General features: G+C 40.0%; 2 protein-coding genes across 2 annotated transcripts; both read right to left on the bottom strand.

Annotated features, from left to right (window-relative positions):
- Positions 1-11,824: 11,824 nt before the first annotated feature.
- LOC142345443 (nuclear cap-binding protein subunit 2-like) lies at positions 11,825-12,967 on the bottom strand. Its single transcript, XM_075397497.1, has 2 exons — positions 12,593-12,967; positions 11,825-12,165 (listed from the first exon to the last, which is right to left on the bottom strand). The coding sequence occupies exons 1-2, from the start codon at positions 12,857-12,859 to the stop codon at positions 11,944-11,946; spliced, it is 489 nt and encodes a 162-aa protein (XP_075253612.1). The 5' UTR covers positions 12,860-12,967; the 3' UTR covers positions 11,825-11,943.
- A 1,942-nt stretch (positions 12,968-14,909) lies between these two features.
- Positions 14,910-17,328, bottom strand: LOC142345838 (uncharacterized). The gene has a single exon (XM_075398245.1). The coding sequence runs from the start codon at positions 17,313-17,315 to the stop codon at positions 14,946-14,948; it is 2,370 nt and encodes a 789-aa protein (XP_075254360.1). The 5' UTR covers positions 17,316-17,328; the 3' UTR covers positions 14,910-14,945.
- Between the last annotated feature and the right edge of the window lie 460 nt (positions 17,329-17,788).

Genomic DNA, 17,788 nt, shown 5'->3' with positions numbered 1-17,788 from the left:
TGAACATCGTGAACCAATAATTGTTGGATTCTTTATCTTGCAGTACGCAAAATTGAGAATGTTGGAGCTTTACTATAACTTTTTTGACAAGTTCTGTGATTATCAGAAATTTGAAGAGCTTGAAATGGACACCGATTCCTTGTATCTGGCGCTGGCTCATGGAAATCTATATGACTGCATTCGACCCGAAATGAGAAGCATTTGGAACGAGATAAGAAGAGATGACTGTACAGAAACTTTTCGCGCTGACAGTACGTGCAATTTTTTTCCAAGAACTTGTTGCGATAAACATGTGAAGCATGACAAGCGTGAACCTGGTATATTCAAGGAGGAGTTTCGGTGTACCGAAATGCTATGTTTATGTAGCAAGACATATTGCTGTTATAATTCATTAACGAACAAAACTAAGTTCAGCAGCAAAGGACTCAACAAGAATGTTCTGGAAGAAAACAGTAATGGACCGTTACAGAAGTACAGAAGAGTCCTGGATGATGCAGTAAATGTATCTTCAACTAACAGAGGGTTCAAAACCGTAAATCATCGGGTTTTCACCTATGAACAGACTAAAAGGGGACTTTCATATTTCTACCCGAAACGAATTGTGGATAGAGATGGAATTCACACAAAACCTTTACTGATCTAAACTGACAATCTATTTGCTTCCAGAACTTTTAATCCATCTAAATTGATCTCTCTTGAACACTTGATAAGATTGTGATATTAATTTGTCAACATAGTAAGTGTATTGTATAACTAGTTCCCAGTCGTTGTTTTCGTTGAAACTAATAGATAGAAATAACAGCAGATTTTCAGCATAATTTTAGTCTTCTTTTCGGAGTTGAGCTAGCATAGTTCTTTCTAAGCAGATTCCTCAATTTCTTGGGAGAGTTCAGTGTAAACCCTAGATAATGAATAAGCTTCTTTGTTATTCAACACTTTCCCGCTGATAAACAGTAACCGTAACCTGGAAAGTTCTCGGAATTCTTAACATTTTGCTCTAGCAATCTGATTGGACAAGCATCTTTCCCGTTTCCTTTTTAGCATTATTTTCTGGCTAGATGCGCAAAATTTCCTTTTAAGGAAATCAATTATAAACTATGATCTTACCGAACCTTTAGAAGTCTGCTCTGATTCATTTTGCTTCTCGTTGCCCCAGAGTTCAGATTGCCTAATTTGATTTTCTGTTAGCAAAAGGAATCATCCTATCGATATGATATTTTCCTATTTTCATGTGCTGCTAGCGACACAAAATTTATATGGACGTCTTTAATTGTAAGTACGAGGATTTTTTTTAGAAATTGAAGGTCTTGAACTAGGTAAAACAAAATTTTTAATGTCTAATAATATCTATAATTAGGGCGTTTTTATAGCATTTTACTATCCCACCATAACCAGATGTGATACACAATAGTAACCACAGTTGAAAATCTTAACATGTTATTACAAGATTCGATGACTCATCAGCGACTAGAAGACTCACTGTCTTTATCAGTCACAATACGTGTGCCAAGTACTACTCCAGTTACTTGTAACCTATTAGCTATCTTCGTACATTGGTGCAATATAACAATGTAGAATATCAATCAGATAATGTACTCAACGCGATGATGTAGTTAGAAATAATCTCTATTTATGTTCGCCTACAGTTAGATAACAAATGTCAATATTACAAGTATCGATGATTCATTAGCAAATTGGTAATATGTAATCAATCCTGATACAGGTAAAATCGATTACCTATCTTTATACATTATTGTCAAAAATCCAATCTTAATACATGTAAAATCTATTACATATCTTTATTGGTTGTTCTCTTAACTCTAATGTTAATACATGTAAAATCTGTTACCTATCTTTATACATTACTGTCAAAAATCAAATCTTAATACATGTAAAGTCTATAACCTATCTTTATACGTTGTTCAAATAACTCTAATGTTAATACATGTAAAATCTATTACCTATCTTTATACATTGTCTCACTAATTCAAAGATGACCTAAATAAGTTACAATTGTTATAACCATCCTTAATACATGTGGGTCGTCACCCCCCCCCGGGCAGCTCGGTCCCTCTATATACTACTGTCCACCAACAATTCATCTTTTGCAACTAAATTTTTTTCCGCTCGAAAAGTAGGCACTTTTTGTTTTCGCTTCGTTACATTTATTGACTTACAATCTAAATGCCGGTTCAAATTTTCACCCCAAGTCGTAATCCCTGTCCTCTCGAGGCCTGTCCTCTCGAGTCAATGCAAAACCTCTGAGGCCAGAAAGCCCTGCTTTGAATCTATCGAAACTTAACATACTAGCAATACCGAACATTTCATACGCTAAATTGTTTGAGAGCACTTAAATCTCATTGCTAATCATCAATAGAATTGTATCTGATGTATATCGAAAATCATACATTACAAGCATAAATGAGGAAACATAACTTCTGCATAACTTTCGTTCTAATGTTGGTGGAGTAAGGAATGCTTTTTTTCAAGAATATGTCTGCGAGAATAAAATGTTCGCTTGTAATTTGTTTGATTATGGTTGATTCCTATAAAGTCCCATAGGCATGGCCAATTGCATAACTTTAAACGAGTTAGATAATTACGCAACTAATTTATGTTTGAGAAGAGCGATGTTCACATGAACTATTTCGTCCAACTTTCCTAGTTCTCAATTTTTTGGCTACTTTTTTACGTCAGCTTGTTTTCCGAACACTTCTTTCGATTATCCTTTCGAGCTGCTCTCTTGCGATCTATTCTCCTAGAAACGATTGTACGTCTTTTCACGTATGCACGTATTAGATTATGTACAACTATTCCGAAGTAAAACTATGCAGACATTTGAGTGCCGAAACTGGGATTGACTTTTAAAACAGTTCCTACGTGTTCCCTGTGAACTAAACGCTCCCCGAAATAAATTTCAAAGCGACTTGGCCAAGATTATCGTTGGTTCGGTTGTGATAGATTCATGTCAAGTCCGAGCCGATGAGGCATGACCATGGTCACTATTTATTAATTACTTAACATTTTTTAACTCACTCCAAAATGTTTGCCCCGATAGTTAAAAAAAATTGAAGTCTCAACTCCATTCTGATTGGTTGTGAAAGTTTGCCCATATTTGGATAAAAGTGATCTGATTGCTTGAGAATTTTATTGAGAAATATTAAATTTGCGGAACTCTTTTAAGCGGCAGATTTATACGTCAGCATAGATGTACATAACCTCGTATTGCAATGCGCGTTTTCATTGCGAGCGTACCGGAGTTATTTGGACTGAATTTTCTTTTAATTGACTAAGTGAAGCTGCATTTTGGTTTCATCGGCTGAAAAATCTTCATTACTTCCCTAGTAAGTTATTTAATATTGAAGGTGAAAACACTCGAAAGTTTCAATTTATTCAATCGAAACGTATTTATATTCACTGTAAGCAACGTATTATTCAGCAGGCAACGTACAAGCCTTGTGTCAGCATTAACGATCAATGTAACAAGTGAAACTTAGACGGCAAGGTTTTTTCGATGCTCTTTTACTGGTTTTTTGTCTGATGTCATTGACGTCAAAATCAGTTCGTATTCAATCGGCAATTGTCTAGGAAACCTAAAAATATTAAGCCGAAAACCAGCTTAATCGATACATATAGTGGTTATATTTACTTAAAATTAGGTTAAATGAACTTTTTCTAAACTTTCTACGTATATTAGAACGATTTATACGCATTTATATTCGAATATAAATACTCAATTCTGATTGGCTAAAATTCGTTCCTTATTTACTGCGTAACATCCTCGGGCGTTTACGATGGTCAAACTCATTGTTGCCGACAACAGACGGAATACCGGTAAAGTGTTCTCCTAAGAGAAAGTGGTTGGGCGTTAAAGCGTTCAAATCGCACGGATCGGCGCTTACGGGTGTTAAAGGACGCGAATTGAGAGCATTCTCTACGAGACAAAAGGTAGTATGCAGTACCTCATCCGTGAGGCGACACGTGCCAAAAATAGTATACAACTTGCGTTTGAAGCTGCGTACCAACCTCTCCCAGATACCACCTTGATGTGGTGCGCTGGGTGGATTGAACCTCCACTTAATACCTTTGTGAGCGAGCTCAGCTGCAATGTTGACAACGTTCCACTTTTCAATACTTTCTCGGAGTTCTTTCTCCGCTCCAATAAAGTTAGTGCCATTGTCCGACCAAATCATGGCAGGTGTACCTCTACGTGACACAAACCGCTCAACTCCCATAACACAGGAACTGGTGTCCATGGATGTAGCTATCTCGACATGGACAGCGCGAGTAGTGAGACAGGTGAGGAGGAAGCCCCACCTTTTCTCAGTAGTACGGCGGACAGTAACATAGAATGGCCCAAAGTAGTCAACGCCAGTGTTCGTGAAGGGACGAGACTGGTAAGCAAGTCTCTCCTTAGGTAAGTCAGACATGATTGGTTGCATAGTTACAGCTTGGAATTCTCGGCATCTCAGGCAGTGTGCTTTGATGGAACGCAAGGATGATCTTAGTTTCAGTACTGTGTAGTGTTCCTGCACAATTGATCTTAGGTATTCAACGCCCTGGTGATAATGCTTTACGTGCGTGTGTTCAAGGAACAGTTTTACAAACGGATGACGTGCATCTAAGAGGATTGGGTACTTTACGTTAAACCCAACTTCAATTAACCGCTTGATGCGGCCCGAGGAACGGATTAGCCCATTTGGACTAATAAACGGTGAAAGTGGAGCAATTCGGTTACTCCGTTTAACGAATTTATTGTCAAGAAGATCTTTTCTTTCGGCTTTAAAAGACTCTCCTTGCACCAAATACTGTAGATGACGCTCGGCTTCGTCAAGCTCAGTAGGGTCGGTAATGCTACCATCGGGGTTACGGTAGCCGGCATGTTTCGGCAAAAGCCGGAGAACGTATGCGGCAAAGCGCAAGTACTTTTGGTATGAACTAAACTTATCAAATGGGAATAACGACGGAATGGGAGTTGTCTTTTTTTTTAACAGATGTAGCGAGAGAAACAGTGTCTTCTATAATGACTGCTTGGTTGACGCCAAGTTTGATGTTATTAATGACGTCTTTGTTCGGCACGAAAGGGAAACTTGAGTCATTTAAGAAATGTGGACCATTTACCCAACTGCTTAATTGCAAAACCTCAGCGGACATTCCACGCGTGCCAGCATCAGCTGGATTATCCTTAGTTGCGACGTGGTTCCATTGGTCAACGCTGGTATACTCCAAAACTTCGCAAACACAGTTTGCAACAAAGATTGTTTGCTTTTCATTAGAGTTAATCCATTGGAGAACGGTCGTGCTGTCTGTCCACATGAATACTTGATTAACAGTTACAGTAAGTGCTTGTGTAATTTCCCTTTTCAGTCGAGCGGCAAGTAGAGCTGCTTGTAACTCGAGTTTTGGGACAGTCATTACTTTCATTGGCGCCACGCGCGCTTTCCCTAAAACAAACGCAAGCTCTGTTTTTTCTTCGCCCGTAGGTGTTTTTACACGGGCTCGCAAGAATGCGACCGCACTGAAAATATCCTGCGAACTGTCACCGAACATATGCAACTCTATATTATCAAAGGGTCCACTAAAAAAACTTCGGGGAATTTTGATGTTTTCAAGCTTTGGTAAGTCCACACTCCAAACCAAAAATCTTTGAACAATGTCCTGTGGGAGCTCGTCATCCCCTTGTTGTCCTGTGACACGCCAGATGTCTTTTAAGAGCAGTCGCGCACCGACCGTAAAAGGTGCGACAAGATCAATGGGGTCAAAAACTTTCGAGACAAGACTTAGGACCATGCGTTGCGTGAGGGACTTGGTGATAGCGCAGCTTGTACCCCTACTCACAACTAAAGTGTCATTAGAATGATCCCACTTTAACCCTAGCACATGCGATGAATCCTCTTGACATGAAACAATAACCTTGGGCTCAGTAGATTGAGAGGAACCATCAATTCGGTCAGCCAGATTTGGTACATTGCTTACGAACTTTGTAAGCTTGAAACCACCGAGATGGAGAAGATGTACCAATTCCTTCGATCTATTGATGGCTTTCTCTGGAGACTCCACTGAGTCAAGATAATCGTCCATGTAGAAGTTTTCAAGGACGGCTTTGGCAGCTTCGGGGTAAAACTTGGCATTGTCTCTCGCAGTTCGTTGTAATGCATAGTTGGCGCATGTGGGCGAGTCTTTAGCTCCGAATATATGGCGCGTATATTGATACACTACAACGTTAGTTGTGGTGTCACTCGCCACAGAAAGTGGCGAGTGACACCACAACTAACGTTGTAGTGTATCAATATACGCGCCATATATTCGGAGCTAAAGACTCGCCCACATGCGCCAACTGTGGTCCTCTCGCCACAGAAAGCGAAGTGATGGTTGATCTGATGGTAACACGCCAACCTGTAGAAACATTCCCTCGATGTCGGCGGAGACGGCATATAGATGTTGTCGGAAGCGAAGAAGTACGTAAATAAGATTTTGGAGCAGATCAGGGCCAGTGAGCAAAGATTTATTCAGTGAGGCGCCATGAAATTTTGCTGCTCCATTGAGCACCCTACGCACCTTACCTGGTTTGTTCGGGTTTAAAACCGGATGGTTTGGTAGGTACCACTCTTTATCGGACCGGCTCTCAACCTTGTGAGCGTCCGGAACCTCAATTACATACCCCTTATTTAGGTCTTCCTTGATGGTACTAGTATACTTCTCTCTGAGGTCTTCATCCTTGGCCAAGCGTTTTTCCAGCGATTTTAGTTGCACAAGGGAGGAGAAGTAATTATTTGGTAGCTGGATGTTGTCTGCTGCCCACAGCATTCCGACATCGTATCTCAGGCCATTGTGTACGGTGGTATTCTCAAGGATTTCGTGAGCCCTTGCGTCTGCTGCAGATCTGGAGTCGACCTGCTTGTTTGCCCCCGAATGATTCAATGTCGTACCATGACTTTACTTGACTTGCTAACTCATTGTCCTGTTCGATATTCACTTTAAAACACGTTGAGGTTAAACACGAACTTGATGGTAACGGACCGCTTAAGACCCAACCTATGGGTAAGCGTACGGCAACGGGTGAACGCTTCTCATCGGCAGAGAAGTATTCTAACGGGCGGATGGCGTGATAGACATCTTGTCCGAGTATCATCTCAATGTCTCTATAGGAATATGTCACGGGATCAAGGACCGCCAAGTGTGGGTAAGTCTCTTGCAGGGCCTGTACATTAATTATATCAGAGCCGACGTTCAGACTCTCTTTAACGAAAGGGTTGATGGTAAATGGTTCGAAATCTTGATTTTCTCTTGGTTTCACAGTAACTTCAACAATCCTAGTGTCAACTACTTCTTCGGTATTAATACCCTTGACAGTTAGCTTTAGTGCTTTACCGTGCAAACCGAGTCTATCTGCGAGACTACCGGCCACCCAAGAGTTACTGCAGGCGGTATCACACAAAACTAAAGCCTTGGTATCTAAACCGGACGAATTGACCAACTGCAATTCAGTCACCTGAAGGAGCCCCTTAGCATCAGTAACAGATGACATTGTTGTGGTCATATTAGACGGCTGTTGACTAGTAGTTGCTTTACTTTGACCTGTGTTGGCAGAAGACTGGATATTATTGGGATTTGTTGACTGTTTTGTTGGGAAAACCCTATCTGCTCCATGCAATAGTGAGTTATGCGAACTATTACACCCCTCTGCTCGGCACTTTCTTGGCTGAGGGCACTGGCGGAACGTGTGCTTGTCCCTTAAGCACGAAAAGCAAAGTTTGTTATCCGCCACCAACTTACCTCTCTGAGTTGGAGTCTTTTCCTTGAAAACTCGACACTCCCATAGCCGGTGGTTACCTTTGCATACAATGCACCGAGAGTAAGTGTTTGTGGAAGAAGGTGGCAATTGCTTCTTTGTTTCCCTTTGTGAATTTGATGCAAACACTTTTGAGGCTGTTTTGGTCTTGGTTACTGAAGTGCTGTTATCTTCAGGTTTTGCCTTGGTTGCGCTTTGTTTCATAAGATCATGGGCCTCTGCCTTTTCTTTAAGCCAATCGTTAAAGTCAAGGAGGGTAGGCTTAACCCAGTGCTTTTTAACCGTAAAGAGCGACCATGACTCTTTCATGTTTGGTGGTAACTTCTGTACCGCTTGGTTATGTAGGGAAGCGCTCTTCAAGTCAGCATCATATGATAGTGACTTGAAAACCCCAACTAGGCTGGATATGGCTGCAGAATAGTTGATGATGTTATCACTATTGTGCATTTTAAGAGGCGGAAAATTGCTTAGTTTATCCAAGTGTGCACTTACGACTGCCTGTGGCTGGCCGAATTTACGTTCTAAAGTCCTCAGTGCATCCTTGTACATTGAACCACAGTAAGCAAATTCGGCGATTGCAATCTTTGCTTTACCGGTGACGAGTGTTTTAAGGTACGTCAATTTAACGTCATCAGTGAGCGACTGCGAGTCAATCGCGCTTTTGAATTGACCATACCACTCGTGCCATTGTAATGGATCGCCATTATACTGAGCAAGTTTCCATTCTGGCAAGGGGTCATTTTTCTTGTTGGTTATTGCATCAGCCAATTCCCTAATCAATGACGCATTGTCCGGTATCGGAGGGGCAGGTGCAGACACATGCGGACCGCTCCAACTCAACGGAGTGGGCCCAACATAGGAGTATGTTGGCTGAAAAACCAGACTGGCTAGACCAGGTACAAAATTACTAGTAGTCGCGATCGGGTTTTCCTGTTGCCTTCTAGGGTGTGACTTAAGTTTATTCTCGAGTTACGGCTGGATTGTTTCTCGACTTTTCCAACTATCTCAGTCTACAAACACACTATTGTAGTTTATTCAATTTTGCTGTAGTTTGTTTAATAACGTTAGTATGCTGATTGTTTGTTAGGGTTTGGGTTTTGCTAGGATGTAACTTAAGTTTATTCTGGAGTTACGGCTAGTAATTTTCTCGACCTTTTCATCCTTTTAGTGTACTACTTAATTGTCGTAAATTAGTTTGCCATTAAATTTGTCGTTATAGCCCCATAATGAACTATATTAGATTGTCTTGCAGTAGCTTCTCTCCTTCTTCCTAGGGTGTGACTTAAGTGTTCTGGAGTTACGGCTAGGTTGGTTGGTTGAGTTTTTGCGGTGCTATGCTAACATAGTTCTTTCCAACCTCATTTTCCGCCCGTTGTTTCCCACCGTCATGTTTCGTTGCGTTGCGCGTTTTTCACCTGCTTTCCCGCACGTCCCGTTTCCGTTCCGTCGCGCGCTGCTCGCTCGACTTCTCGTCTGTTCCGTTCCCGTTGCGTCGTTGCGCGTTGCTCGTCCGACTTCCCGTCCGTCACGTTTCCGTTTCGTCGCGCGTTCCTCGCTTGACTTCCCGTGTCCTTTGTCTCCCTCTGCGTTGAGCGCATAGCGTTCAGCGCTCCACTTCTGTTTTTGTCGGGCACTGGTTGCTCGACGAAATTTTCTGCTCTTTGGGCGGTTTGTTTTACAGACTGTCTACAGTGTGCTGTGTTTGGTGTCTTTTGCGTTGGGTTTAATTTGCGTGGGTTTGATTTGTTTGGAGTGTGCTTATAAAAGATAACCGTGTGCAGTGGTAGTTTTGCTGGTATTTGGAAATAATAACATCGTGATGTCTAATAGTCTTGATCAAAAAGTCAAAAAGTTGTACGCTGCCAGGTCAAAGCGTGAAGCTGAATTGCATGCTATACATGAAGATATCCTTCATTGTTTAAATAATCAAAGTAGGCGAGTGAAAGTTGAACGCCTAGTAACAAAGTGCAACGAAGCATTTATGACTGTTTTAGACAAAAATGAGGACCTGATTGCATTTGCTGGAAAAACAGAGGATCCAAGTGCACTTGTTCCTTCATTAGAGTCTTACTTGGAAGTAATGACAACTAAGAATGACAAGTTACTCACATCAGCACGAAACTACATCAACTCTGCTGATGATAAAGTTAGCGAGTTCCAGGAACCAAGGGCTTCCATTCGTTCTAGACTTCCCTCAATTATGACCTCGTCAAAAACATCTAGTCAGCGTAAACATGATTACGTAATTGCTAAAATGAAGCGCGAAGAAATTGAAAAACAGAATGAGGCAGCCATTCGCCTTGCTAAACAGAAAAAGCAAATGGAATTAGATGAAATGGAGGAAAACAACAGGAAACGTTTGGCAGAGGCAACTTTGCAAAAACTTGAATTGCTGGACGCCGTTTCTAAAGGTAGCCAATGTGAAACAACTGCAAGTGCTAGGACCTCAATGAGAAGTGAAAAGGCTGTCCAAGACTGGATCAACACCTCACTTGCTTTAAGTTTTCACAATGAGAAAACTAGTGAACCACAGGTTATGATTGACCCTCCAGAATGTCCTAGCCACAACAACGGCAAAACAGTGGAAGATCAGAACACTGAAATTTCAAGGCATTCCATTCCAAAAAATTGTCGAGGCAATTACATTTTAAGCAATGAGACCTTGCAGCAACTCGACCCCTATTATACTCCACCTGAAAATTTTTTGGCTGCTGCTAACACAGGCGTTGTACCAGGCGCACCTAAGGGCGCAAATGAATCAAACAGGCCAGCAAGGCACGGCGCTCCCAAGCATAACTAACCAAGGAACCGCGGATAGTCAGCCGCCTTCTGTACACGCCCCAGGGGCTTCTTCACCACCCATTCAACAGCCCATTCCACAGACGTTCGCACCACAAGAAAATCAAAATAATGCATCCGAGTTTTTTCCACACGCACAATCCAGGGGACCTGAAACATCAAGTCTGCCGAAGAATAATTTGGCCCAGCAAATATGCTCCCGACAACAAATTAATTGTTTCCCCCGAGCACCAAATGCCACTCTTCCTCCTTTCCCGACAACAAATCATCCAGTTCCCGTAATAAACGTTCCCTTGCACCCAAGCGCCCACCTTGGTTCGCTCCCGGGTCGCGGCACCAATATTGAAGGTGAAAACAATCTTCCGAAAGCTTCAATTTATTCAATCGAAACGTATTTATATTCAACTGTGAGCAACGTATTATTCAGCAGGCAGCGTACAAGCCTTGTGTCAGCATTAACGATCAATGTAACAAGTGAAACTTAGACGGCAAGGTTTTTTCGATGCTCTTTTACTGGTTTTTTGTCTGATGTCATTGACGTCAAAATTAGTTCGTATTCAATCGGCAATTGTCTAGGAAACCTAAAAATATTAAGCCGAAAACCAGCTTAATCGATACATATAGTGGTTATATTTACTTAAAATTAGGTTAAATGAACTTTTTCGGAACTTTCTACGTATATTAGAACGATTTATACGCATTTAAATTCGAATATAAATACTCAATTCTGATTGGCTAAAAGTCGTTCCTTATTTACTGCGTAACATTTAAGAATGGCTGTGTAGTCCAATCTCAATGCAGTGCGCTTACAAAAGAGTTTCGAGCAGAGTTCCTGTTTTCGACAACAGGTGGTTGCCGAAGTAGCATTTCTCAGTCCACCCACAATTCACCTTTTGCAACTAAATTATTATCCGCTGGAAAAGTAGGCGCTTTTTGTTTTCGCTTCGTTACATATATTGACTTATAATCTAAACGCCGGTTCTAATTTTCACCCCCGAGTCGTAATCTCACTTCAACACATCTTAACATCAATTCTCTTTAACCCTTTACTATTTCGACCCGCAACTTTTCACCCCATTCCTTTCCCCAATTTTTAGTTTTAATCCCTTAACTCGACGCAAATCGTACATATGCAAGATTTCGAATATTAATTGCACCAAGGATATAAGGATTTAAAATCCGGGTGACACTATTAGGGTAAATTGGGAAACCCTCAAAACCATATGAAAACGCTGATTCATAAAATTTATTGATTAGAACAGCACAAAAAGGCTCATCATATCATAATTAAACAAAAGACGGTTTTTGAAAAGGTTTTCTAACAAATAACACTAAATCAGAATGTTCACATTCTAGAATGTTCTGTTTTGGGGTGTTTTCAGCTGTTTCTGCATCTCTTTCCCGTACCCTCCTCTGCCCACATCAAAGTTCACCCGTACCTCGTCCCTCACCTGTCCTCCGCTTCTGCCCCGTCCGAACTGGCGACCCTCCTTAAATCCAGCGTCCCAGTCTGTTCGGATTATTCTGTCATCCAATCGGGTTCCATTCACATACCTCATGGCGTTCAAAGCATCCTAAAACAGAAACCCAACTTCGACCCGAATATTTTCAAAGCGTTAATGATAGAACACTTAATTCTTTGTATAATAATTTCATAACTAAAGCTATAGCATCACACAAATTTTTATTAAAATTAATTACTTCTCAATGGAAACAACCTAATGGAAAGCTGAATTAGACCCGCTCCAACAAATTGAAGTTGGAAACATTAAAAATAGAAACATTACATCAAGTATCTAGCTTTATTGCAAAAGAGGGCTTTGTAGATACTACATTCATTGGAAACAACTCATCGCAATTGGATCAAAACTATGCATGTAGAGGCAATTCTCTAAACTTTTAGGACGAAAAAGCGGTAAATTTCGATTCCCATGATCAAACACACAATTCCATCCACCCTAACGTCTGTTCTTAATGTATACAAAATCAAAACTGACTCACATCTCGAGTGTAATACTCAACAAAACAGAAACCACATGGCGTCTTCGTCACCCTGTCCAACCCCATAATCACACGCCTCACGTCTCCCGCCCTCGAAAACAGCTCATAGATCTGCTCCTCGAATGTGAAGAAAGACAGATTGCCCACATAGAGGGTGCTACTACCAGAAATATTGTCCAAATATTCATCTCTGTTGCCTTGGAATCTGCCGTCGAAATACTCGGTCGACTCAATCGCACTCTTGTTCTTCACGTGAATCTTATGCATTGCACTGCGACTGAATATAATGTACACAAAAGGTCAAACTGATCGGTTCGCTCGCCACAAATGGCAGCCCAATTCTCAATAGCAACTCAAATAAATCTGAAGAAATTGAAACCTTTCATTCGCGTGGTTAACATTATTCGTTGTTCCATTTAAATCCATCAGATCACTTCAATTGAAACAACATTCCCCAATTTTTCACGTGTCTATTGTTAGCTCTGTTATCTTTTTTAAAAAATTTTTCAACCCTCCATTCATTGAAGAAATTGTTTTAAATATAACGTAAAACTTCAGCGTTTATCCGTACTACTTATTCGCCAACATAATTCTTAATTATTCCAACCCACCGCATTCACTATTTCGTTCTGAGTTCTAAGCAGTATTGAGTCTTTAACAGTCCGAACTTGATAGCTGCATTCTAAACGAAGTCCTTAAAATCAGAGTCAACAAAATCAACAATTTGAGTATTGAGACTTTATTTTAAATAGTTATTGCAAAAATGGTTCTAAGGTCTTACTGACTATGAATGAGCTATCCTTATTTAACCTAAACTCCTTCCATTAAAAATAAAAAGTCAATTTTGGAGAGTAACATACCCATGTTTTAAAAACTATGTTCATTAAGCGAAAAACACTTCAGTAGAAAAAATGTTTTAAATGAATAAACATACGCTGATTTGAAACGAGCGTTTAACCTCAATGGTGGTAACAAAAAGCTGACAAAAAAGAAACCGGAAAACATGTTTTTCCGAAAAAGATGTACTTTTGCAGCTCTTCAAAATTTTTGTTCAGATGTAAATCTACAGCCAACAAATATTTACAAAAAATGGTTCTAAGAGATTGAAGGGAAATAGACCAGCTTTAAACCAACTAGTTTTGCTTAAAGTATTTTATGCTTTCTGATTAGTGAAATAGACAAAATGATGCAATTCGGACAAATCTGACCTTAACATTAATTTTGCCTCGGAAGTCGACGCTTGGCAATGATTTTCTTAGACTACTACTATATCTATTTTTTTATTATTATTATGTAAATGCAACTAAGGAACCAAAAACGGCCATAAGCGCCGATATCCCGCAATACCCGCAAATTGCAGCTCTGTGCGACAGCTAGAACAATATTTTCCCATCTCAAATAATAACTTTAAACAACTTGAAGGCAGTGAAATGCAAAAATAAACTTCAGCAACTTCTTTCTTGGAAATTGAAATGAGAAAACAAACAGAAATTTTTGTAGTAAATTGATTTAGGTTGAATGGCGATTTGGCACCAGTAACTCTTTACAGTTTCCAGGCTTAACAATTTAAACGATTTGACCAAAAACTTCCCCCAAAAAAATTTGAATACCTTTTTCTTATTTCAATAAAAAAATTTTTTAATCATCTATATGTATTCTACTGGTTAGAAAATACAACACAAACTATTTTTTCTGTGTATCGAAATCGGGCAATTTAGATCGCTCAAAAAGGCAAAAATCCACTCAGAAAATTTGAAGCTAAAAGAAAAAATGTATTATTTTCCAAATTCTAGAGTTATTTTTGAAAACAAGTCTTCTTATTTTAACAGAGCTAGCAGATTAACCTCGTCGAGCTTTACCAGTTTTTCCCTTCCTAAGACGGAAAATGAACTTAAATCGCTCAAAAGTGCAGAAGAATGAACCCGAAGACTTCACATGCAAAAATTTTGAATAAAAAAGACAGCCACGACCACTATAATTGACTGAAACTTCGTTCGAGAGCAATTTAACAATTAAGGCATAAATTCAATGTAAGCCCTTTTTAGATACTTTTAACTAGTTTAATAAAAAACAATTTAATAACCATGTTAATCTGCATTAGCAACCCAAATAGGGCAGTTTTTAGTTGGCAAAAAATATAGTTCCAATGATCTCGCAAAAATTACTGCAAAGATCAATTGTTTAGTATGCTATGCAAAAATCTTTGCATGTAAACTAGGCTGTTAGATACGACTAGGAATCTGTGCTCAGGAATATTTTGTTACTGTGTTCTTCGGATCTTAACAATTTCACCTTCTACTATTTAATTTCAAAACACTTTTGAGTATCTAACTATGTATTATATTAAACAACATCAAATTGAACCGGAAATCAAATCCTCACTGTACGATAAAGAATTAAACTCAGGTTTTCTTTGCGGAAGTTGATTCGCACGCACTGTTGAAGCCTTCGCCATTTTTGCACTTTTATTCGGGTAAGAACTGGGCAGCTTTCGCTTGGTTTTGCCTCGTTGGTTATACAATTGCACATTCATTTTAGAAGTCATCATTGACTCGCCGAACTTTCTCATTTCAGCATAATTTGACGAAGCAAAAGAATCGCCAGAATCGCTACTTTCTTCTCCTTCTGACGAAGTAATTTCATCCAATTTATTGGTATGCCGATTTCCTACCGGCCATTTTTTGTCAATGCTAGGAATCCTTGATGGTGAAACTTCTCTGCTGGACGCGTTGCTTCCTTGTACACTGTTAAATGGTACGGTTGATGACGGATTAGCCGCATTTGATTCGAGTAAATTCTCCAGCAGATTAGCAGCTGCACTAGATTCGTCATCTTGCTGTGCCTGTTGCTTCCGATGACGCTCGGCAACCTTCTGCAGTATTTGAGTGGCCGCGTCCGACATTTTTGAAGTCATGCCTCCAGAACTAACGGGTTTCTTTGATTGCGCAGCTAATTTGGGTACTTCTTGTGTAGTTTGAGGTTGTTTAGATAAATCATTGGTACTGATAGGCTGCTGTTTAGAGCTAATAGAATAATCGGTTTTAAATATGGTCGTTAGATAGGACGTAATTTCCGAGCAAATAAACTTATCAAGCATTGACTGAGTAATTTTCTGTTCAAATGCCTTTTTGTGGCCAATGACCAAATTGTCGTTGCAGCCGTCGACGACAATTACAGCAGTCTGCTTTGAGATCATGTTCTGTCGTAAGTCTTCGAGGTCGTCCAGCAGACACATTTTCGACATTTCACCGACAACGAAGAGAACAGGACATTTCACTTGGGCCAGAGAATCTTCGATTGACGAATGATTTCCATTTATTGATCTCAGCGGAATCCCAATACATACACAAGCGGACACTTTTTCAGGTGCTTCTGCGGCTACCATTGAACACACCAAAGAGCCCAAACCAAAACCCACTAAAATCACCCTCTTAACAACCTTTGACTGCTTCATTTCAGCCAGTTTTGAATGGACAGATGTTACAGTTCGAGTTAGGTAATTCTCTGGTGTTGAAGTTAAGTCTGAACTAGTCTGCACATTAACCGCTGTGACCTTGCCGATCGCTGTCATTTGACTGACGTAAGATCTGAACCTTTTCAGGTATGCCTTTTGTTGAGTTCCTCGATCATAAACAGCCAAATTTGGAATGACTATAACCTGCGTGCTATCAAAACTCTTTGGAACATTTGCTTCTTGCCCTGCAGCAACGGTTACAGCAGGGTCAACTAAACGGCGATTTAAACAAACCCAAAAATCTGGAGTCAATGAGCTGATTTTAAATTTATTGCGATCAATAATCCCTTGAATAAGACTTGGAATATCTAGTTTTAAGTTTTGTAATAACTGGAGATAAACAACAAGATACTGGTTGTTCAAACTATTGCACAATAGGCAATGAAGCCAATCGATCAATTCAATATCCCAAAAACAGAATCCAGCGAAAATGTCCCTTAAGGTTTGAGACGACTGTCTGATGATGTTCAGAACGTGAATTGGTCCAGCGTCAGAGTCATTTTGATACACACAACGCTTAATTGTATCGTCATTTAATAACCGACTAATCTGTTTGAACAGACTCAACTGCATGCTCGTCCACGAGGACTTGTCAATTTTTGTTTCCCAAGCCCAGCCGGGGTCCGATTTTCGTATGAAACGAACTGATCTTTCCATTTCTGACAAACTTACGCGGACCTTCATATCGTCATGTCCCAGAGGATTATCCGCTAGAGTTGTGGGGGTTTCAGTGCAAGACACAATATCAAGATTTTCCGAATCAGCGCCCGCGAAGTATGTAGCACGCAATATATGTTTCGGTTTGCTGATGTCTGCTTGAGTACTTAGATCAAGTTTGTTATCTGAAGTGACTTCGGGTGCTTGTGTTTTAGAAAATGAAATAGAATTGTTTGAATTTTGATTATCTCTAGCTTGTTGAGATACCTCAATTTGTTTTTTCGGAAGGATTCGCTTATGGTCTCTGTTTTGAAGACCCAGAGTCGCATTATTGGAATTAACAACTGATTTCTTTGTCTTAAAAGGGAGTATAGTTAATTGTTCCGAGAATTTTGACTCTGTGAGATCTTCTTTGGGTTCCTGCTTCCAAGGGCATGGGTTTCCACCAAACCCACTATCTTTGGAAGAAGCATAACAATGATCCAACCAAACTATTTCTGCTTCCGTCAGACTAGATGAAACATGATCTAAATTGGAATACGAAGATTCCATAATTCCAACTGAAACAAAGAATGTTACACTGAATGACTAGCGAAAACTCCGGCAACCGGACTAAGTAACCTGCTAAGTGAACGGAAAAACATCTATTTCTTAGAGACCATTTCATTATTTAAAGCATTAATTTGATTGTCCGCTTTCAAGCTAATGGGAAAATGGGAGGGATTGGAGAATATTGAATCACATCTTGATGAACTCATTATGTGCGCAAAAATTGAACTCGATTGGGGTTTCAACCCCCACCCCTATATGGTATGTTTATGGTGATTTTGGGGCTATGCGTACTATTATCTCCAAGCTGGGGGCTATAATGGAAAAGTCACGTCTATCAAACTAGCAGTCACAAATGCCATTGGTGCAATGTAATTGGTATCAAAAGAACCAAGATACAGTTATTCTCTTATAACTCCGCAGCCGTGTACCACTCCAATATGAAAAACAGAAGTGGGGATCATTTCCGTTTGTGC

This window comes from Convolutriloba macropyga, chromosome 9 (genome assembly GCF_964194025.1).
Source record: "Convolutriloba macropyga chromosome 9, txConMacr16.3, whole genome shotgun sequence".
Classification (NCBI taxonomy): domain Eukaryota; kingdom Metazoa; phylum Xenacoelomorpha; order Acoela; family Convolutidae; genus Convolutriloba; species Convolutriloba macropyga.
Note: the sequence above shows the minus strand (reverse complement) of the source record. Positions and strands in the feature narration are given on the sequence as shown.